Genomic DNA, 24,691 nt, shown 5'->3' with positions numbered 1-24,691 from the left:
AGGAAGTTCTAAAGTAGATGACTAATATTACTTTAGGAACAGGAACTAAAAATTGATGTGACCCACAAAGCATATACAAAAATATCAGCTAGAAGATACAGCTCCTAAAACTGCAGCCTGCACACAGGATGTTCTGAATTTATCACATATCCTCCCTCAAAATAGAGCTCCCAGGTTGATGGAATATTCTGTAACTTGCAAATTTAAATACATGCTAATACCTCTGTAAGAAGCCAATCAAACCCTGGCTAGCACACTGCTTCTACCTGCAGTTCAATGTAGATTAGAAGGCTCTTCTTGTTAGAATTCTACCGAAGTTCACTGCACATTACCAGACCCTATATGTTTTTAAATGGGGAGAAGACTAACTTTTTTTTTAAACAAATACTAAATTTTGAAGCCTCTCTACCCCAGGCACCAAGGGCAGAAATGTGGTCTCTTTCCATCTCTCCTACAGCACCCTGGACAGGGTGCTTGGACAGTGCTCTACATTCAACAGATAAATGCCTGCTAACTAAAACAGCCCAGAATGACTTCCGTATGCTCTGACTTCAGCACTTACATAAAGAATTTCTATTAGCTCCCATGTCATAGCCCCATGGTTCACTGAAGCCAATTACAATTTCACAAAAACATCTCATTTTAACAAGCTGATCTCTACTGTTCTCAATAAAGCAGTCGTTTTTTGCACACTGTAGTTTTAATTCTCTGGTACTTCTGAATTCCTCCAATTCATAAGCATATCAAACACATTCTTGTAGAAGATTAACACACAACAATGTGCTATTTCCTATGTAAATTTTAAGTATGCAGAAAAGTAATAAATTATTACTTTAGAAATTCTAGTTTACAATAAATATATAGATTTTAAGCCTCCTTTGTTTTCAATAAGGTATTTTTCAGTTATGATACCAAGACTCACAATCTTGCCTCAAGCTCCTTTCTGCTCAGCCAATGTGTGAAGAGTCAGGGAGGGACATCCATGTCACAAGCTCTCCCATACACCAAAGGTGGTTAAGAGTGCTTCCTGCTCGTCCAGAGGACCCAAGTTCAGTCCTCGGATCCCACATCAGCTATCAAAGGAATCCAATTCCATCCTATGACCTCTGGTAGTCCAGCACACAATATCAACCAATGCGGCCTGGACTACTTCAACTCAGACTTGAAGCTGTCACATGCTATAAGCTGCAATGATTTTACTACACTAAGTTTTCTGCTCTTATGCAAAATAATGTAGTAAGAAAAAATAAGGACTTTTAATATTTTTCCACTGTCAATCCTGAACAAGTAAGTATCAAGTTAATACATCTTTTGATTGTATTATATTAGAATGCTTGATTTTAAAATTTGCTGTTTGAGTTGCTGACTTCAGTTTCATTTTTTTAAAAAAATCATTCAGGGTCAGCAAGATGGCTCAGCAGGTACAGGCGTTTGCCGCAAAGCCTGACAACCTGAAATCAATGCCCAGCACCTACATGATAGAAAGAAAGAACCGACTTCGGGAAGTGGTCCTCTGACCTTCATAAATGTGTAGTACACACACACACACACACACACACACACACACACACACACACACACACACACACAATTCCTATTCATACTACCTCATTTCTCTGCTATACATTATAGAAAAATGTCTCAGAAGAAATAAAAAGCTTTGAAAACCATCACACTGAGTCTTTGACTCCTACCTAAGGAAAACACATCAAATCCTCAATGACTCCACAATGCTAACCATCTTTTAGGCTGCCTTTTAGACACCATCTCCGATAACCACAAACAGCAGTCAACCCTGGCCGTTCCCTCTCACTGTATTTTCCTTATCTGGATCCGCATCTGTGCATTCCCATAGTCTTCCTTCAGCCTCTCTGGTGATTTCTTCACTGTCTCTTTTCCTGGTTCCTCCCTTTTGCTCCAATCTCTTAATCTCAGAGCAGCCCAGGGCTTAATACTTGATTCTCAAGTTTCCTGTAAAAATCAACCAGGCATTCAAACAAAAGCCCAATCTTTCAAAAGAATCCCAGAAAAGGCTTAAAAGTCAAGAAATTCCTGCAACTGTTTTTAGTTCATCTCATTGTTCTGTGACAGCTGCAACTAGAGACTAGCATACTAATAACTTCAATGACAGCACCTCTTGTTCCTTGGTGCAGAGAAGTCTTTTATTCCATACTCCTTCCAAATTCTCCAGGATGTATTACAGCAATTGCTATGCTAACTGCTTCACTCTTCTGTCCTGCATCGGGGAGGCTAGATGATAGCTCAGTATTGTATGACCCAATACTCAGGATGGTACCTGGCACACATTAGTGGCTTGTATAAAAACAAAACAACAACAATATAGTGGCTGGAGAGGTGACTCAGCAGTCAAAAGCACTGGCTGCTCTTCCAGAGGAACTGAGTACTATTCCCAGCACAACCATGGCAGCTCACAATCATCTGGAACTCCAGTTCCAGAGGATCCGATACCTTCTCCTGAGTGCCTCCAGCACTGCAATTGGTGCACTGACTAATATGCACACAAAATAAACATACACATAAAAAAATTTAATTAAAAAAAATCCAAATTCAATTAATTAAAACTAAATTTTAAGGGGCACACCAGAGAGTTCTATCAACACTCATATGTCACTGGAGAGGCGGAAGGGCTCTACTCATGTTTAAAGCTACACTGAGGGTCCTCTAGAGGTAACACTTTCACCACATAGGTTTATAAGATAAAGTAATTTTTAAAGTCTTGATAAATAAATCAATCCCCAAGAGAAATACCTAGAAAATTGTACACTTGGATGAGTCACTAAAGATCTTCACTGAATGTTGGTATAGGATCTAAGTCCCCAGAGCTGACCACAAGGCTCCTTCAACATGTGGACTGATGAAGATAACCTCTGTTCTGGGTTTATACCTTGAAGATTTGTGAGTTCTTAATACTCTATATGCAAATCCAGAATAAATCACAGAACACTTGGAAAATGTTGAGGTTCTTTTGGCTTAATTACTTTAACTGGCAAACTTTCTCTAGTTTTCAGCAAACATCTGTAGATTGTACAGGTCAATAATAGGTACCTGGAATAAAGGGTATACCTTAAAACGTGAACTGTTTGTTCTGGTTGATAAACTAGACAGCTGCTTCCACATCACAGCTCGTGCTGCTTTTACAAGCAGCGAGTTTCCTGCTGCCAGCCTCCAAGCTTCTTGCAGCAACATACAGCATCATTTGCTACCTTCACTTCATCTTCACAGAAAGATGCAGAACTGACAAGTTAGGCTTCATTTCCACAGATAACCTCCCCTCTCCACAGGCTCCTGGCCTCTGTAGTAACCTCACATTTAAGACAAAATCTTACACAAAATCATGGTATTACAATATGCAACTTTAAAAGCTGCTAGTCTCCTCTTTGAATGTTTTCTCAAACTAATATATTCATTTCCCAACCTTTCATAGATGAAACTATATTTCTAAGTTAAAAGGGGGAAAAATCACCAAGTTGTACCAGCCTCTTTGATTGCAAAACCCAATTTACATTTTACCACAATCCTTACCAATCAGCATTATGTAAATTGTGACATAACTGAATGCAGCATAAAAATCTCAATTATTTCTAATAAAATTTTAAAGAAAAAGACTGTTCAAAGTTCATTTTTCACTAACAAGATTATTGTACTTTAACTTAATAAAAAGGAAATACTTTTAAAGTAATCCCCACAACATGAGTGGTATATAGAGAGTATTAGTATAATATTCCTAAATTAACAACATCAAATTCAAGAAATGGATAACTGCCCAGATTCTATTGCCTCTACAAGTTGAGCAAGTTCGTGGTTTTGGATTTGTTTGTTAATAAACAACCAATTATACTAATGCAAGTCTCTTTTTAAAGCAACGTTTTATAGTAATGAAAATTCTGACTATAAAAGATAAATGGTAGGCTGATATTTACCCTTGTGGTTATGACAGCCTATTAAAGCAATTTACTCTCTTGTAATTTAAGTCTCACTTCCACGTTTCCTGGTTAAGTATGCAACAAAATGCAAACTAGATTCCACAGAAATGTATATAAATACTCAGTGGAAGTTCCAAATAAAAGTATTTTCCTACCAAATTACATCCATTTATTTCTATTTAGTCGGCAGTAGCAGTAGAAAAGTACTTACTTTCCCCTGTATATTTCCATAAAGTTTCACATTTTAAAAATAAGACTTCAATTTGGACTCTGAAATCACTGAAAATCTCCAGACTTGCATGCAACTTTTATTAAGTCTTTTTCTCTAATAATACATCTTTGCATATAATTTTAGAGGTTGTGAAGGCTTTTTGGTGCATTGCAAAGATTTTTGTCACTTTTCACGTTCTGTTCAAGCAGCTTCCTCAGTGATGAATGCCCAGACATTCTTCTGTGTCTGTAATTATACAGATGAAGTGCTCAGCACTGTTACTCTAAGATCACATGCTGTCTGCTGTCACCACTCAGTCACAGAAGCAGCTCTGTGATCTGCAGCTAATTCAGACCATCAGCCTGACGTCCTCAGCTGACAACCATTCAAGGATATTTATCATACTTCCTTCATTGCCCTTCAGGAAAATCACATTTGATTTCTTCATTACCCACAGCCAAACTCTCCAGCACCCCTAAGCCAGCTCCCCCTCCCCCAGAAGACAGCTGTGTGTTCCATTAGCCAGCACACGGTTCCTGACCTCTACACCACTGAGCAGAGCTAAGCAGAGTCACAGGCACCTTGGGTAGAAATCAGTATCATCTAATTCAGTCTTCTGTGAACCTCAACGTGGTGATTTCCCTCAATAGGAGGTAATGAAGACGATGCATGAAAATTCATCAGGAAAAGCATAAAATGGAAGACTTGCAAGAGGATCATTCTCATATAAAGACACAGGCATGAAGAGAGGATCTAGATAAAAATGACAATTTTGAATTTAGATGACACTTTCAATCTGAAACTAATGCCATGGCATCTAGAGCTGAATGACACTCAGAATAAGCCAGGATGGAGCTGCTGCTCTAGAAGAACCTCCAGACACTGCTCCAGCTTCTTAGGCAGTAAAGCCGGAGCTACTGCTCTGTTTACAACACAGACACCCTCCACCACTGTTCCTTTGGCAAGAGCAAACCTGTCAGATAGAAAAATCATGAAACCTTTCATTGAGGAGACACTCAACCCTTTGGAAACTTGCATTTCTGTGAAGATTTCATGGGCATCCACTCTGTGAGCACTCACACTTTAAAATATCCTAATTTTTCTAGTCAACTCTAAACAGAACAGTCAATAAAAATGCAATAAACTTTAAAATCTTGGCATGTGCAAAGTATCATATCTGGTGCCTGGAATTCAAGTTTGCATAAAGACTGACTACACCTGAAATTACAAGCGTAGGATAGTAATAGTTATAGCCCACAAGAATGATTTCAAACTTTGGTGAACATTTTACATGCTATCACAATGCAGGATTCTAACACGGAGGGAAAGAAGAATAGTCTCTTGAAATTTATTAGTTCATATTCTAAAAGCTTGTGTTAAGATGCTGAATGTAGATAAAAGAAATTAAAGTAATTTTCAAAAAGAAAACCTGTCAATATATTCTAAGCTTCTTCAAAAATGCTCAGATTTCAGTTCCACATTATAATTAGCTTTCACCATTGAAAGTTTCAATTGCTCATGTACAATCACCAACTAAAGGGAAAAATAGTATTATAATGCAGCCTATGATTTATTGCAAAATTAAAGCTGTAATACATAAAAGGAGGCCCAGAGAAGAAAGCTGAGTTGGAGTACATAAAAGGCAATCAACAGGATTTAGAACCTACATATGTACAAGGCCACCACTTCTTTTGTCTTTTTCCTTCTTTTTCCAGTGTGCTAGGGTATTGCCCATGTCTCATGCATGCTAGAGAAATATCCCTCTCTAGAAAACTACATCCTCAATCCAAGGCTACCACTTGAGTGCTGGACAGAAGCTGGGTTTCCTCCTGTGTTTCCAGAGTGTTCTCTCTCACACTTGCTAACAAAAATTTAGAAGCTAGAAGCACTAACTTTTTTCTAGAAATTAAAGTTCTGCTACACTGTGCCTTAGGTAGGTGTTCGTGGGCCTCTCTGAAACTTTAACCAACACTGTAACCCCATTTCCAAGAGAAAATGCATTGTCAAATTAGAAGCAAACTACCACAGCCTCACAAAGCCTGAATGCAGAGTAAGGACCAAGGATCATCTTTGTTAGTAAACATAAATACATTGAAATTAGCATCAGTGTGTACCGCTCAAATATGACTCAATCTGCAGTGCAGGGGGCTGAAAACTCCTCACAGAACGCAGCCATCTCTGAAGTGTTCTTGTGTCTGTGAGTGGTACTTTCTGTGCCTGTTAACATCTGAAGCAGCAGCACTAACTCATAGACACCATAAAAATGATTCAATATCACAACAAGATTGACTAAACGCAAGTCATTAACACTTCAAAATACAACAGAAGGGCAGAAGTGTACTGTTGGACTTTATCTCAAGCACTGTTCCTACCTGGCAAGTGGAAATGGCAACTCATGTCCTAACAGTAATAGAAAGGTTATACTGATGATAGGTTTCGAGTACCCATGCTGCCATATGCATGATCCTTTCACAGCTATCTAATGTCACAGTCCAGAGCACACTTCAGAGTGAGCAGTGGCTTCTATGAATGTCATTAGTTTGAGCAGTCAGCACACAGATTCTCTTCACTTGTATTTTTTTCATCAACAGGAATTATTGTAGGCTTTCTTTAACTCATCCACTGAAACCCGTAACACGAATTCAGATGAGTTGACAACAGGCAAGGGAGAACTTTCAGAAACCAACTGTTCCTAGGACGACGGTAATTGTAAATTAAATTATATTATAGTTTTAAACCCAAACTGCAGAAGGTTCCCACCAGGCTTCCCAGGCCTACTCCTGAGAAGTACTTTTAAGCCATGGGCATTAGACCCCTGGAAATCCTCAGCATCCTTTCACTTTCTCTACCCTTGGGGATCCATGAGGTTCCCATGTTAGCGCTCACTCTGAGCTACGTCAGCTTCTAACTCTCTACTCCTTGGAGACCCACCAAGCCCAAATGTGTTCATATTTCCGAAATTCAGATAGAAAGCTAAATGTTTTAAAAAAAAAAAAAAAAACTGAAAATGAGGGAAAAAACAAAGTTCAATGCAATACTTGGTGACTTGGGGTGGGGGAGTCACTTCTATAGTTAGAAAGTAACACTTAGAACATGGGATCAAGCTTAGGGGAATTAAAGCACATAGAACTACAATTATTTCCCGAATGTAACACTCCTGACTACTGTGTCCATTTCGTTGTTAGAGAACAGGTGAGAAAACACAGATGCACATCCAGAAAGCCCTAGAGGTTGTTTTCCTGTCTCCCCCTCATCCACTGCTGGATCCTTTCCAGGAGCTAAAGAACAAACGACCGAGATCGGCTGCTGAGGAATTAAAACTCTCTCTCTCACCACCTGGAAATTCCTGGTGTTACAGGCAGCTGATGGGCTGTTACAGCAAATTAGTGGAGCATTATGGGGTAGAATTCCTCTTGGGCTGTTTCCAGGGCACTCTGCAATGTAGCCCTGCCTGGTCTACGTACCTTCCTGTGGGAAGCACCTTCCGCTGCTGAGCCACAGGTCTGCCTTTTCTCCTGAAGCACTAGCAACAGCGTTAAGTAGAGCATACTCCCTGTGTCCATGCCAAGTTTGTACCATGTGGTGGAAGACTGTAGTCTGTACTCTGGGGGCACACAGTCACTTGTTATACAGGCTGTTAGACATCAGCCATAGGAAAATCAGATTCAAAAAAGTCACTTAACAATGAAATCAGCATGATTTAACTGACACTAACGCATAATTTCCAAAAACTAAAACTGTGGCTTTCCTATAAATACAAAGTGATCAAATGCTAGAGACTTTATTCAACAATGAGGATTAGTTCATTTCAAGATATGGGTATGGGCCAATAGTATTACTGAAATATATTTCCTGATTATAAAAAAATGGTGCATCTGCTGTAACAAGGGCTCTCTAAGCATCAAGACAGCTAGTCCTCTGGGAAATATCAGAAACAAACTATTCCTATGGGGTTGAGAGCGAACTTTTTTTTTCTGAGACTTTTTTTCCCATGTAGCCCTGGCTGTCCTGGAACTTGGTTTGTAGACTAGGCTAGCCTTAAACCCACAGAGATCCCTCTGCCTCTGGCTCCCAAGTGCTGGGATTAAAGGTGTGCACCACCACTGCCTCTTGAAGAATTGTTGGTATTTTTTTTGACCATGGTAGAACCAGAAGAAAAAAAAAAAACATTATTGAGATAGAATACCATAAACTGGGTGTTTTTATAATTTCTGCTGCACAGCAATTAGCTATAATATCTTAGACCATCTGTTCGTCAGGGCAGAAATCAATTACACACCCCCTGCACAAAAATTGTTTGCAATGTTGTATTTAAGAATCATGTGTGCGACTATTAATTAACTTCTACTACCACAGCATTATAAAACAGTCTATCTAAAGAAAGAAAAAGGGGGGCTGGAGAGATGGCTCAGTAGTTAAGAGTGCTCATTGCTCTTCCAGAGGACTGAGGTTCGATTCCCAGCACCCATATGGCATCTCACAACTGTCTGTAACTCCAATTCCAGGACATTCGACACCCTCACACACACATCAGGCAAAACATCAATGAACATAAAATAAAAAATAAATAAATCATTTTTTAAAAAAGAAAGAAAAAGGAATGTACCCCATACAGTCATTTCAGGGTCCATGAGACAAACCGAGGATTACACAGAAAGGACAAGGTAATCTTTCAAACCCTAATAATTTTCCCCACTTGGACTGTGGCTAGTACTAATATGAGTAAAGGAAAAGTCTTGAGAAAGGAGTTGGGAAGCAGAAACAATGTGTCATACATTCTTCCTCCAAAATTTGCAAAGACAGACTGGGGATATGTGCATTTGACCGAGTGCTTGTCTAGCATGCATGAGGTCCTGGGTTCAAACCCTAGCACTGTATGAAACAGGGATGGTAGTACACACCTGTAACCCCACCCTCAGAAGGTAGAAGCAGAACGATCAGAAGTGTAAGTTCATGGGCCTGAAGAGATGATTCAGTCAATAAAATGCCTGCGGCTATAAGAAGTATGAGGACCTGAGTTCAGATCCCCAGCACCCACAGAAAAACCAAAGTGTAGCTGTACTAACCCTAATCAGTCGGTTCCAGATGCAGTGAGATAACCTGTCTCGAAAAGTAAGGTGGAGAACAACAGAGGAGTCCAGTGCTGACATCTGGCCCCCATTTGCATCTGCATACACATTGAACAGGTACTCCTGCATAACACACGCGCACACACACACACACACACACACACACACACAGAGAGAGAGAGAGAGAGAGAGAGAGAGTTCAAGGTTAAGACCTGGGCTATATGACACACCATCTAGAAAAAAAAAATTCTAGCACATTCTGACAAGGCCAGACTAAAAAGGATGCTAATGTACTGTTACTGGGCTGTCAGTTTGATTCTCCCTTTCCAGGAAGCCACCTAGAAATATGTATCAGAGACTCAGGTGTCCTATTTCATAATTCTACTCCCAAGAATCTATACCCCATCAGATATGTATCAAGGTATACAAATTCAATACAGTATTGATGTAGATTCACCAACTTATAGAGTTGTCAGAATCCTTCCATAAGCCCTCAGCTGTTTCATGTGATTCAGAGTTCCCTCTGATTTCCCTATCATACTGTACTCATATGTGAACATGCTGCCACATGCATAAGAGACTCAACACACACACACACACACACACACACACACACACACACACACACACACACACACACGAGAGAGAGAGAGAGAGAGAGAGAGAGAGAGAGAGAGACAGAGAGAGACAGAGAGAGACAGAGAGAGAGAGAGACAGAGAGAGAGACAGAGACAGAGAGAGACAGAGACAAAGAGACAGAGACAGAGACAGAGAGACAGAGACAGAGAAGGAGGAGGAGGTCTGGGGAGCAGGTTCCTTCTATAAAGATCACACATCACACAAAAATCACAGGAGGCAACTTGAACACACTTTCAAGTAGCCTAGATCTATTCTATCTTAGAGCAAACAATTTCAGAGCCCTGATTCCCAGAAAAATTAGGAAGAAAAGGAGAATAAGAAAAAGTCTACTGTAGACTCCATGATTGTTGCTTCAGTTTCTGTGAGCTGCTATGAGCCCTGTTAGTTGATTCTGTGGGCTGTGTTCTCCCGGTGGTGTCCTTGACCACTCTGTCTCCTACAATCCTTCCTCCCCCTCTGCTGCAGGGCTCCCTGAGCTCTACCTAATGTTTGGCTGTGGGTCTCTACATCTGACCCACCAGCTGCTAGGGGAAGGCTCTCTGATGGCTACTAGGTGAGGCATTTCTCTGTGAGTATAGCAGAATATCATTAGGAATCATTCCTCTGCATATATGTTGTGGTTGTTTAGCTTAGGGATTTTGTGGAACTCCTAACAATGGGAGAGGGGTGGCTCTGACTCTTTTGCCTGCTCTTGGGACCCTTTTCTTCCTACTGTGTTGCTTTGCCCAGCCTTGATACGAGGGTTTGTGCCCAGTCTTATTCTTATGCTGTGTTCAGTTGATATCCCTGGGAGGGCTGCTCTTTTCTAAAGAAAAATGGAGGAGCAGTAGACCTGGGGAATACCAGAGGGAGGGGGAGTGGGAGGAGTAGAGGGATGTATTGTATGGGAGAAGATTAATATTTGTAAAAGAAGGAAAAACAAAGATTTAAATAAGAAAAAACTCTTATTTTTACAAAAAGAAAAAGTCCAATGATTCCTAACTTCATTAATCTTCAAAGCACATTTCCCAAAACTAGCATATGGATTAATTTATTAGAACAGTGTCATCAGAGAAAAGACTGTGGCAATGTGATTCCTTTGCTGAAGCCATCTGAGGAAAAAGTACTCTTTTACAGATGCCTCTTGCCTATAGGGACAACTTAGAGAGCATCTTTCAGATGAGCGTTTCCCTCAAGGAACCACTCCTGACTTTAATCCTTTTGTATTGGTATTAGGTAGTTTAGCACTGATGTGAGTACAATACCTGAGAAAAGTAACTTAAGAGGGAAACGATTTATTATGTTTATTTCTGGAAATGTCAGGAAGAGCTTGGTAAAGCAGAGTAGTTCACATCATGGCAGACCATAGAAGAGAGGGAAGGAATGCCAGCTGACTTCCTCCTCCCTGTCCTCAGTGAGCTCCAGCCTATGGGACTAGGCTGAAGTTAGGTGGATCTTCCTGTTAACCCTCTGTAGAGAGAGACACATGCAGATCTGCTTTACCATCTGTTCCGTGGTTCCCAATCAGAAAGGGCAGACTGTGAAGACTACCATTACAGCACCCAAATTTTAGAGTGCATTTCCTAATTTATTATTTGGGGGCTAGTGATTACATACAAAAGTTTTAGATTTACTTCCTCAACACTCAAAGCAACACCAAATCAAACCTAAGTGGAAAGCTCCACATTCTGTCTGTACCAAACATACTGACAGAATCAAATCATGTGTGGCTATTCTGAGTAGTACATCAAGTGCCCCAAAGGAGACAGTCACCCGAGATGCTACTAGAACACAGGACATTAGCATGCCACTCTCAAATGAAATGTCCTCTGCACTAGAGACTTGTACAGGTATACTGTCACACAGACAATAGCAAATCTCAAAGGAAAAGCACTGGGCATCACTCCCTTAAAAAAAGAAAAAAAAAACTGGATAGCAACATATATTAGCTCTTAATATGAGGTTTTGTTTGTCTTCATTATTTCTGAAAAGCTTGTGGTATGCCTCTTCTGCCACTGCTTCCCAAATTTTAAGGGACTTAAGTTTGACCTGGAGGTATCACTGAAAGGCAGGTTTAAACAGTCTGTCTGAAGTGGGGCTTGAGATGCTGGGTTTCATAGTCACCTAGGACTTTCAGTTGAGTAGTAAGGTTTGAATATACCACACAAAAACCTTAAAAATATATACAATGGTGTGGAAAGATTTCTTAGTTTCTGTTGTTTCTTTATTTATTGATACAGAAGCTCTATTTCATTTGATGATGAACCACAAGCCCTGGTTAGTGTTATAAATATGCAGGTGTTGTCATTTAAAATAATGGGAAGCAGGGTCTCATTGAGCTTCTGGGCGGTTCTAACTTTCCAAGAAGGGATGGTAGGACTGAAAAGCAGAAGGCCTAAGGAGATCTACTGAGATGCCTTCCCATGCCTTGAACTGTTCTTAGCATAAGTAATTTTTCAACAAATGATATTAATATAAACCTGGGAAATAATCTAATTCAAATTTTTCAACATTTTGGAGAGTAAATAAAATCAAGTAAAAGTCTTCTGTGATATTTAAGTTGCAAACTAAGAAAAATAAAGGTAAGTTTTCATTATTTTAATATATAGTTGCATACTTGAGCTTAGCCAAAGGTTAAATGATAAAATGCACATTTTTAACCAGCTCTTTGTCCAGTGTGAAGGGATGTGCCAAAGGAAAAGCCATACCTGTGTTAAATATCCTGAGACTGCTTACAATTCCAGTGATTATAGAGAGATGAAATATTGAAAGCACAGAACTAAATCATCATAGGTTATTTTAGTACCTGAATAACCATGTATTGCCCACTCCTATGTGTGATTGGTTTGTAAGTATTAGAGAAATGTTTGGGGCTTGTAGAAATGGACCCCAAGCTTCCACCAACCCAAACTCACACTTGGCCTAAAGTAAGTTCTCTCTTTTTCCTTTTGGGGTGAGCTGGGTTAGTGCATCAACACTAAGAAAGCTGTGTGTTTTCTCAAAAAGGCAGAGTTGCCTGACTATGTTGCAACAGAGAGTCAGCCCACCTCACGGATAAAAAGGACAGCACATGCTGAGCACAGTGGGGAGCTGTGCAGACTTCCCATCCCTGCAAACACGGGTACACAGCTCACAGCACTAGCACTTGGGTTAGGAAGAAACTGCAAGCCCAAGCCCAGTGCTCTTACTTGGAAAAGGGCAAGCTTCTCAGCAGCAATGGTGCCAGAAGCCAGAACCTCACACATGACCCAAGAGTACATCAAAAGCTTAAAGTTGCTGGAAGTCATAGAAACTAAAAAACTATTCCTGCTCACAGATGAGTAGCTTTCAAAACAATGGTGCGATAAAGGCAAGATTACATTCATAATGAAATCCATTTGTTTGAGCATCTGTTTGCCACCTACAAAGAATAACACTTTCCAGTGGATTTAACCAAGAGAAGGACAGAAAAGAAAATCCCCTTGGTAGGGAGTAAGTGCAGAAACATACTGATCTCCTGGAAGATTTCAAAGCCATCTTCTGGTAAAATACCAAAACCTACAGATTTTACTTTCCCTTGTTTAATTCATTGTGTCTGGGGTGTGCTTAACAATATTAAAAGTGCCCTCAGAGGTTTGCTTTATATTTTCAGTTATTTAACCTAAATGATTAGTATTCCCTTAGTTTCAAAAGGCATGTAACTATCAAAATACTAACAGAACAACTGAGAGACGAGTGACCTGGAGAGTAACTACCACTAAAGCCAAGGAGAATAATGCTCTGCATGGTGTGGAGAAGACAGCAGTCACAGGTAATGAGATATTGCTTAAAATGAGGGAAACAATTTGGCCATTAACAAAGATGCACTAAAACTCTAGTCATCAAATACAGTGAAGCATAATTAAAAGTACAACAAAAAGCAAGGCAAATACAAAAACAATCAAACTTAGGGAAAAATTAAACTTCTAACACACCACGTCCAAAGTGAAGCTCAATATGCAGTTAAGCCTTGGCATGCTGCACATACACTTTATCTAGTAAAAGGGGAGAAGCACAGACAGGAAAGAACTGCAGTCAAAGCAGCAACTTGCCAAGGAAGGCTCCGCAGAGCTGAAGAATACATGAGATGGATTGGCATGTTTATAGACAAGTGAAACTTGATTAACATAACCCATGTCAATAAAAGACCACAATGCTTGGGCAGTAGCCTTGGCATTAAGACCCCCCTCCCCACTTTCTTTTCTAAACAGTTTTTTGTTTGTTTGTTTGTTTGTTTGTTTTTTAGAAATCTGTAAGTTAGTTCTAAGTTCTAATGTAATAAGAATGGGGGACAGAAACTGGCCAGGGTAGTTCAGGTATTTGTCCGGGACCAGAAGCTGGAAATGCCCTTGGCTCAGTCTTTGGTAGAATGGAGCTGTGGTTCTGATCTGGATCCCTGTCATCTTTCTGCCTCTCTTCCACAACTTGCATGCACATCCCCAGGTGTGAAGATGACCCTAACCGAGAGGCACCTGGAAACACTGTGGACTGACCAGCTCACCTCCCCACGCCTCACCCCAGTTTCTGCCAGTCTTATTAAGAAGGCCCGAGAACAGCAGCCTGATGGTGCCCATTTTCTAGGACCCACTCCCTCTGTACAGGAGCTGTCTTCTGCTCACACCTATAATCCCTTCATAAAACTCCTTTCTAAACTCACCCTCCCACTGTCCCAAATTTCATTCATTGAGTTGACAAGACAAAGGACCTGGAAGCCACTGCTCTGGAGTGGCTCAGATGGTCATTGATTTTGTGTGACAGCTTTGCTCTCTGAGACATGCACTCTTGAGACAAGAAAACTTCCATTGTACTCAAGGACCACCCTTTGCTGGATTTCAAAAGCAAGTGACTATTTCAGTGCAAACAACAAAGCCCTACTGACACAAAGCAACACATGAACACAACAGCCAGGTTTCAGCCCCCATCTATCTCTAACAACACCTTTATTCAGGACTGACCTTGCAGAAGGAATATTCTTTTCATTGTCTGTGAAGGTAATTACAAAGTTATGAGGCTATTCATTGATCAATGGAAAAAAAAAAAAAAGTCAGGATTAACCCTTGAAACTTCAAAGTCCAGTTTGTCTTTAAGATTTTCCTAGCTAGACCCTGACAATGAAATAATACAATGCTCAGCTGTAGCCTTGGCAAGAGGCTTATCTGTCATTTGTGATAAATTATATTACAAATTAAATCCATATCAAGTATGTTCAATGAAAATTTAGCATCTAAACTGTGGCAGAAATGTAAACTACTTCCTGAAGCTTGAAAATTTAGAACAAGAAATGTAAACCCTAACAGCTATAACTTTTATACTGATTACAAGTTATAGCAACATTTCAGAGATACTAGTTTAAATAAACTATAAAATTACCCCCTTTGAAGAGGTAATTGGGAAATTTTTAATTACATACAAAAAACTCAAAAAAAGATGTTTGTTACCTTAAACCACCTGCTATAGGCTGAATCTTTTGCGTGTTTTAGGTTGAGACTTATTTGTCCTCCAAAGACCGTATTTTGAGAGATTGGTCAGTAGAAACTACTAGGTGATGGGAGAACCTTTGGGAGGCAGGGCCTGGGAAAGGACATTAGGTCACTGGATATGGGTGGGGGAGTCATTAAAGGAGATGTTGCTTCCCAGAAACCAAGTGGTAAGCAGCCTTCTCCACAAAGTGCTCCTTACCATCAAGGGCTATTTGCTGCCTCCAGAGGCCCATAGCAACAATACAAGCAGCCTTGGACTGAAACCAAGGCCAAAGTAAAGTCTTTCTTGCTTTCTTTTTTGCCCATGATAATCAAATTCTCTACCTCAGATGAGCATGTTCCCAGTCTTTACCTCCTTTAATTTTCTCGGGTATTTTGTCACAGTGACAGGAAGTGGCTAACTCATAGAAAGGCTTGCCAATTCTTTCCTTTCCCTGAAGCACTGAACAGAGCAAGACCCATGTCATAAGAGATTTTTTGGCCAGACTTTGGTCAGGATCTGAACTTTCTCATAGGCCCCTTGTACACTTCCTTTAAACATGACGGACCTAAGCCCTGTCTTCAGTATCCTAGGCTTCTCACCCTCTGCCATCCCAAAATGATGTCTGTGCATCCTGGCCTGTCTTCAGCAAGAATCCTTCTGACTGTTTTAGGCAAAGCTCCCCAACACCTGATGTTTCCTCTTGAAAATGTTCCATCCGCCGATTGCCCACCCTGCTCCTTGGCTAGCAGGTCCCATTTACCATACTATATATACAGTTGAGTCTAATCTCTCATGAACACTGTCAGATTTGGCTGAAGGGGTTCCTGTATTCACCTCAATGGTCCTGGATGGACTCTCCCTTGCTGTGTTTTTATAAGTACTACTGAATGATGTTTCTTTAGCAGTGGAAAATCAGGAACTGTTGAAGGAACAAACAGAACTGTGTAGATACACATACAGCACCTAAGAAAGACATACACACAAAATGACTTTCTACATACCAGCTATATCCTATGGCAGTGACATTGAAAACTTCCTTATTTGGTCATCATTAGACTACAGGAGACCCTCCAACTAACAATAGGGTTATGTCCTAATAAAATTGTAATAAACTGAAAATATCCTAAGTCAAAAGCACATTTAACAAACCTAAGTACTAAGTACATCAGCTCAGCAACGGCATGCATTGCAGGATGCCAGATGTGTAACTTAGTTTGCATGGCTGACTGGGAACTGAAGTTGACAATGGTTGCTCCTATCCCAAGAGCACCATGAAGACCACTACCATAAATCAAAACTGAAAATCAAATCACGGCTGAATTCTTAACAATCAATACTTCAGAATGTGATGATATTAGAAGGTAAAGTAAAATGAGCTCATATGGGTTAATATTAACTGAAAATGGCTGGTATTTTCATAAAAATTTGAGATTGTACACAGAACAACTGCCAATCATGTACACATAGGAACTTAATATCATCCGCAAGACAAAGAGGGAGACTTACAGAAGAAGCCAAACCAAATCAAGATGCCTTATCTTGGACTCCAGGCATTCACAATGGTGGGAAAATAAAGTTCTGATGTTTTAGAAAAGATCTGTTTTTCTATTTTTTCAATTGTGTGTATGTATGCATGTCTGTGAGAAACAAACCTGGTCCATGCTTTTAACCACTATCCCATCTCTTTGGCCTCTCAAAATTTGTTCTTAAAGAAAGCAACTGTGGCCAGTGAAGGCTGCCCATGTCACGTAGTATACTGTTACAAAATATTGAAGACACTCTAATAATGGAGTGGAATTTTGGTGTTTTTACTCAAGTTATAGTCAGCTACAGGAACAGTAGAGTGCAGATGCTCAAGAGCCACGTGTGGCTAGTGACTGCTATACTATAGAGCACAGATTTAGAGACCAGGCAAAACCAGAAAGATATAACAACTGCCCCAAGTCGGTTGGGTAGTGTGACCAAGAAACAGTTTCTACTGACTGACACATATTTAATCAATACAAATTCACAGGAGTCAAATCTACTCTCACATGTCAAACCTTCCTCTGGTTTCCTGAGTAGGTTAAGGAAGGATCATACATATGAACGTCATCACTCAGGTTCTTGAAAAGTGAGTGCTACTACAAAACACAGAATGGAGGTATGTGACTGGGGTGTGTTTACCATTCATAGGGGTCAGAATTCCAAGACAGATGATCCAGGTATTCTCAAATACCCATTAGTAACTGGCCAATGTCGGAATTTACCTCAGGTTTCATGATACACTATTTAAATTTGATCAGGTGTTTTCAACAGACACAAATATAAGAAATATCATTAATACTACATTGAACAAAATATTTCAAGTCATTACAACTTAACTGAAAAGTATGGTTCAAACTTACTAATTTCATTCCCATACAGTAACAGAGTTCAACATGCATGAACACACAGGAGTGACACAAAGAGCAGTTCCGTCAGACTCTCCCAGAACTCTGTCATCTAACTGGACCAAACACTTTTATTTAAATAAATAGCAATCTCACTTGAGAATTGATCAGAAAAAATGAATGTTAGAGATTATTGGGGTCTAATAATTAGTATGTTGCTTATTTAGTACAAACTTCTAACAAGAGAACTTCGTTTGAAGAGACCCCTCCTTAAATTTACTTTAAAATATCTTACATTTGCCCAGGAACTTAATGTTTAGACTTATTCTTACTTTATGTAGATAAGGAAACTAAGGCTCATAGAAATTATACGACACAGGTGTGCCACATAACTAAGATGAGGACATCTAAAGCTCAAAGATGGGCCACCTTTGAATTCCACAAATTCTCCACAGGCATTGCCTTGTAGAAGCATTAGAACTATGCTGAGCATACAATGTCATATAAACGTTAGTTATTACAAAAGTCTGTAATATAATTATGCTGACTGGATCAAATGTGCATTAATAATACTTAAAATGGTAATTAAGTTTAGAACAAACCTCAATAATGGTAATTCAATTTAGAAGAAATAACTCCCAAGGGCATCATGCTCAAAGGAATCTTTTCTAAACTTAAAAGCCTATAATCTTTTTGCAAAGAAATGCAAAATGATCAATAAATGGCTTGCCAGCATAAAATTTATTTATGAAGATCAAATTATGTGTAGAAACTAAAATGGAATTTTTGACTCAGAAGTTATATTTCTAAAGTGAGTTGTATGACATATCAAATTGCTGTATGTTTTATTCCATCAGATCTCTTTAAGGCTGCTGTAAAAGCTTTATTTAAAATGTCAACAATGTCAAGGAGAATTAAAAATGTGAGGAACAAGCATGGTAAATTCAAAAAGACTGGGTGAAATGCACAGGTGGTCCTCACTGGAAGAAAGCAACTGGGAAAACTCATTCTAGAAAAGCAGCAATTTAAATATGGGCAGCATTACATACTATGGAATATGGTGAGTGGAACATATTATGAAACATGGTGAGTGGAGTCAAAAATTGAATAAAGCAACTTATATCACATACCCGTTTCTGTTTTAAAAGAGCTTAAATGCATGATTATACATAGTAAATATCTGGGAGAATGTAAATATAAATGCACAGATTAAATGTACACATATATACACTGTGGCAACAGTGGCAGCCTCTGAGGGGTTACAGTGTGGTTCTGTTTTGTGCAGTATTGGAGATGAAACTCAGGGCCATATCCATACCAAAGTACTCTATCACTGAGATACACACCCATTATTATAAACATTTTGTTCATGTTTTCTAATGCTGCATAGTGAATATGAAAGTTTGAAGATGACATACCACCGTAATGAAAGGTTTGGTCCATAACGTGGAACTACTGCCAGGTGGTACAAACCTTTAAGATCTGAGGCACTCATATAAATAGGATGTATCCTCATAGGAGACTGAAGGGCCCTAGTCTCTCCTTCTGCCCACTGATGGAGATAAAACTGCTTCCACCCACAGGGGGCCTTACCATAAAGGGACCACTATCCTCAACCTTTACTAGAGGCTAAATCTATGGTACACTACTTATTCTTGGACTTTGGCAATCCAAAATTGAAAGCTAAATAAACTATCTTTATAGCTCATTTGTGCCAAATATTTCATTAGTGGCAAAAAGCTATTATGCCATACATTGTAAAATATATTTTAAACTTTTTTAAGCTTTTGTGGCTTGTTGAAGTTGTTTGTTTGCTGAGGGTAACATGATTTACTTAAGCTTTAGGGTATTCTAAAGACTGTTTTTTACAGAATATTCCAAATGAGGAACGCACAGAAACCTTTACATGTTTTCTACCTCCTTCCCTGAAACAGTTCTTTGTCTTCCACTTCCTGATTTTACTCATCTCAAGCATTCTCAGACTCCCCCAGTGTCCTCCAGCATCCTCAGATCTCTTCTCACAGGAGCCATTTTAGGTGAGTGCTCTCCTGTGAGGATGCAGCACTAGCCCTCCCTTGCAATGTACCTCTGGTTTCCTGGTGCCACTCACAGGAAACCCCATGCCCCTTTGGAGATGCAGATACAGTCTGCTCAGCCATGAGTTATTTGCCTACTCCTGCCTTCCCTAATCCCCCTCTCTGGAGACCCTGTGTTTCATAAGCACTGCATTCTAACATCTCACTAGAATCCATCTTACTTTCTTCCTAACATCCCACTACACAGTGCACTCCGGGACAGAAAGCAGAGTCTTCCACTTTTGTATGGCCCACAGCTCCCAGTAACAAGAGAAAAGCACTAGTTAGCTCATCGTACAAATACCTTTCACCCAGCAATTTCGTTTCTAAGAATTTATCCAACTGATACATGTGCATAAATTTTCAAAACCATTGTTATCAAAGTACCAACTACAGAAAGGAACCATACAAACTACAAATAATATAACCCTTAAGAGAAGATCAATTTGAATGTATGTTGCTAATCAGAAAAACACAGGACAGGACATGGTCTGGAGATGTAGCTCAGTTGGTAGGGTACTTTTCCAACATGCAAAGCCCTAGATTGGATCCCCATCCCCACAGAGAATCAGGTGTGATGGTGATAAGCATCTGTAATCTCTACAGGAGGAGCTAAGAGGATCAGAAGCTCAGAGGCATTCCCACCTATGAAGCAAGCTGGAAGGCAGCCTGGAATACAAATGACAAAAAGGAGTGAAAGAGGGAGGGAGGGAGGGAGGGAAGGAGAGAAGGAGAGAAGAGGGAGAGGAGAGAAAAATAACTTAGGGTATTTCTCTATACGATCCACAACAAAGAAGTTAGTGAAAAACTGGCAGAAAGAAGGTATAAAGTTATTTTCTAAGTTTAGTTATTTAAACATTCAAGGCCACAAATCAGAAGAACACATAAAGTGGTTTGTTTTTAGTGCGAAGATGGAGCACAGGCCACATGCATGCAAAGCACATATTTTACTGCTAAGCTGAGTCCTCAGTTATCAGCTAACTTTTTAGAATGATCATCTCTGCTAAGTAGAATGGGCTGTTTACTTAGGAACATTTCTATTTTGTCCAGAAAGAAAATGAACAAGGAACTCATACAACATTTGATGTTAATATATATATATACACATATATAGAGTTGTATGTATGTATGTATATGTATGTGTGTATATATATTAACTCACTGTTCTAACATGTCATCTATAAAACAATTTATAATATATACCCATTTTGTTTGAAATGAGTAGTAACAGTTATTTCCAGAAGACTACAGTAAAATATTAGCAGTTTGAGGAAGGCTTTATTTGTTTGATTTAAAAAAAAAATCCCTCCAATTAAAAAAAAAAATAAGCTACACTACTTCTTAAATTATTATCAAGGACTAGGCACTGCACTGGTCTCATAGTAACCACTCAACTTTACTACATCTTACATGAATATATAAAGTCAACAGAAACATGCCTGGGAACCCTGTTTCACCACCAAAGCTAAAAATGAGACAGGAATCAACAGAGGAAGAAATTCTGAGAACCACCATAGGAGTACTGGATTCTGGTCCCTGAGGATTTGGACCTGACATGGTACACCACAGTATTACAAACCTTGCTCCAGTGTAAACTTAGAAATGTTCTAGATTAAAGAGCCAAGGCTTCTCCGCTGAGTACGTCATAAAAATGAAGGCAACACTGCACTTCTTGGACATTACTGTTACCATCTCAGCACTGACCCTGAACTCCCACGGCTGTTGCTTCTCTCAGACTCTGCCACTGAATCTATGAGCTCCTGGCCATTGAGTCAAACTGCTCTGTGTGTATTAGCTGATAGTCCCAATAGCCCCATGACGTATCTCTGCTCTCCAGACAAAGAAACCGAATCATAAGATCTCAGAACCACTAAGCAGCAAGATGAAATTTTAAATCTGGAGATTCGAATTCTTCAAGGTCATCTTACAGCACTCACCCCTCTCTGCACTTCTTTCAAGACAGAAAACATTCGCAATCTTCGGACAGTAACATTCTAACATTGTAGTGGGAGATCTGAAGGTCAACAAGTCCACCAGGATCAAATGTTTATTTTTGGAAATGCTGTTGGTTCTGCCATTATTAGATAATTAGAAACTGTGAAATTTAATTTGCAAGATGTTGTGATGCTTTATGTCCGGAAAACTGTTTGCAGTAATAAACAGGAAACATCAGCAAGTTTTTAAAAATGTGTTTTAATTCTCATTCTACCACTCTTTTCTGCTGTGGAACAATCCTCTTTTACACTAAGAATATGTATTACTCTCACTGGTTAATAAAAAGCTGACAGGCAGTAGCTGGGCAGGAAGTTAGGCAGGAAGGCCAAACTGAGAATAGGAAGGGGAGATGCCAGCCAGCTGCCAAGTAAACAGGATATGTAGAAAATGAGGTAACAATCCATGAGCCATGTGGCAAAGCATAAATAGAAATATGGGTTAATTTAAGTGTCAGAGTTAGCCAGTAACAAGCCTGAGCTATTGGCCAAGCATTTATAATTCAGCCTCTGAGTTGGTTATTTGGTCAGAGGTGGTCAGGGCAGGAAACATCCATTTACACTTTTCCTCTACCTATATAATAAGGTAAAAAGGCACCAATGAAGCACTAGAGACATAGCACAAGAGTACATAGACGAGTGACATGGTAGCCCTCTTAGTATGTGCAGATAGACTCTTGCATGTTTGCACAATTGTGAGATTCACATAGTCTTAGAAACCATCTCAGCCCTTAGGGGATGCATGACTGTACATGAAGAACTGAGCATAATGAATGACTAAGTCTAAAGAGTCAATGTCACCTACTGTTATTAGTGTAGCCTTCGGATTTTCCTATCAGTACTTCCTGTATACATTAGTGATAAGTACAAATCAAATTCAAACCTCTCAGAACAAGACCCCAGAATTCACATGCTTATAGAAACTAAAGGCAAACACTGAAAAAATGATGCTTCTTCTGAAAATGATACTAATGATGAGCCCAAAATTCCACACAGTGGGAACACAATAAACACTAACGGTAAATATGGGCTAGAGAGACGGTTCAGTCAGGATAGCAGGAAGAAGTGAATCCAGTTTCAGAACCCACATAAAAGTAGATGGCATAGTAATTAGCACTTAACCCTTGCTCTATGGAGGTGGCCAGAGGAAGACACCTGGGGACCCTATCCAATTGGCTAGCCAGCCAGCCTACCCTAACAAATGATTTCCAGGCCAGTGAGAGATCCAAAAACAAGTGGATAGCACCTGAGGAATGACACTTAAGGTTGACATCTTGTCTCCATATGCACACGTACCTACACACACATACACACACACAGAAACTAACTTGAAAATTAGATACATCTAGCCTTAATGTATTGTGGTAGTCAATTTACAAAATAAATGCTACTAATAAAACTTACTCCACGTGTTACCATGTGGACTGCAATCATTTCAAAGTTTTTGAAATAAAAATCCTTGGGGCTGGGCATATAGTTTACTGATAAAGTATTTGTCTAGTGTGCTCAAGGCCCTGCGTTTGATCTCCAGCACACGCTCAAAAATTTATAAGAAAAATTAAAATCCTTAGTGTTAAACCTTTCAGACTTTGATATAACCATTTACTAATCTGTTACTAAGTTCAGGTGCTTTAAGGTGGTTAGAAACGTGTCCCTCGTGTTCCCAGTGTCCTATGTTCCACTGTTGGAGATGTGTTCAGTGTGAGATGTTTATTTACTCTTGGAACTTCCGGCAGAGGACACAAACTGTATCAACTCCCTGAGTCCTCACAGAGGTTCTACAGGGCCAAGACTAATCCAGAGGCACAAGTGTGGTTGGGTGACTTTGCCCACAGGAAAGAGAAAAACGGAGAGAGGGGTTAAGGTGCCGACAGCAGCCCTTCAGGGTGGGGACGCTGTCCCTCTGCGGGCCTCATGATGACACTGTAAGCATGGGTAAGGAATACAGTACCCGTGGGTAGCAGGGGCTCCAGCGGGGTAAAGGCATGCTCCATAGCGAGTTATGGGTTCTGCATGGAAAAGAAAAGAAGTTCCAGGTTAAACTTTCCCAAACCGAATTCTGCGACAGGAGCAAGCACGGAGCAGAGCAGCTTGCACTTTGGCCCTGCGGGAGGCCAGGAAGATGCAGCTGTGGGCGGAGGGAAAAAGTCCCGGGAAGAGTCAGGGGGACCAGGACCGAGGGCGGAGGCCCCAAGCGAGCTCCCCGCCCCCGCTCCCGCCGCCGCCTCAGTCGCCTAGACGCGCTAGCCTCCATCCGGGCACTGGCGACGAGGGGCGGCCTCCCTCTCTCCTCCCCTCCCTTCCTCCTCCCCTCTACCTCCCGCGCCCCCGCCCCGCCGGCCCGCGCGGGCAGCCGCGCACTTACAACAATGGCGGGTGGAGCCACGAGCGACGCGAGCGCGGGCTGCGGGGGTGAGTGACGGATCGGCCGCTCGGCGCTCGGCTGCGGGGCCTGGGGCAGCACAGCGCGTTCGCGGGAGGAGGGCTCGTGCACGCGCCCGCGTAGAGACACGCCCCTTCCGGAGGGTCCGAGGCGCGGGGGCGGTCGCCGGCGCGTCCCCTAGCGGCCGCGGAGGGTGAGCCTGGGCTGCCGCCCTCAGTTCCCTACACGGCGGAGAGTTCCTGTCATCCTTCACCGACCGGCACGCCCTGCCCTCTGGGTCCACCTTCTCTTTCAGCTCCTGCTTCGTGCGCTCTGCAGAAACAATCTTTGGAAACATTCCAATGGAAACCCTTAAAAATGAGTCACCGCTTTGTAGGAATGCACCTTTTTTTTTTTTTTCCCCAATATAAGCAAAGCCAAAGGGTCAAAGTCTCCCTGGCCACCACCAACCACTCCTAGGCCTGCAGACAGGACTCAGAACTTCTGCCAGCCCTTATGGTGGTCTCCTGTTGGCCCAGACATTGCAGAGATCGATCCTTGCTTGGGC

The 24,691-nt window shown here is 40.7% G+C and overlaps 1 protein-coding gene across 3 annotated transcripts in view; it reads right to left on the bottom strand.

Annotated features, from left to right (window-relative positions):
• Window positions 1-24,262, bottom strand: part of Tpk1 (thiamin pyrophosphokinase 1) — a 334,426-nt gene extending 310,164 nt beyond the window's left edge. For 2 of the 3 annotated variants that reach the window (XM_042273147.2, XM_042273144.2), the window contains exons 1-2: window positions 24,127-24,262; window positions 23,713-23,770 (exon numbers count right to left, since the gene is read on the bottom strand). In XM_042273147.2, coding sequence (XP_042129081.1) covers window positions 23,713-23,755 — 43 coding nt within the window. In that variant the 5' untranslated portion in view covers window positions 23,756-23,770; window positions 24,127-24,262. The remainder of the gene's footprint in view (window positions 1-23,712; window positions 23,771-24,126) is intronic. The other variant, XM_016003603.3, reaches the window with a different exon arrangement.
• Window positions 24,263-24,691: the final 429 nt, after the last annotated feature.

The sequence above is a fragment of the Peromyscus maniculatus genome, chromosome 3, assembly GCF_049852395.1.
Source record: "Peromyscus maniculatus bairdii isolate BWxNUB_F1_BW_parent chromosome 3, HU_Pman_BW_mat_3.1, whole genome shotgun sequence".
NCBI classification, from domain to species: Eukaryota; Metazoa; Chordata; class Mammalia; order Rodentia; family Cricetidae; genus Peromyscus; species Peromyscus maniculatus.
The sequence above is the reverse complement of the archived record's forward strand: the minus strand, read 5'-3'. Positions and strand labels throughout refer to the sequence as shown.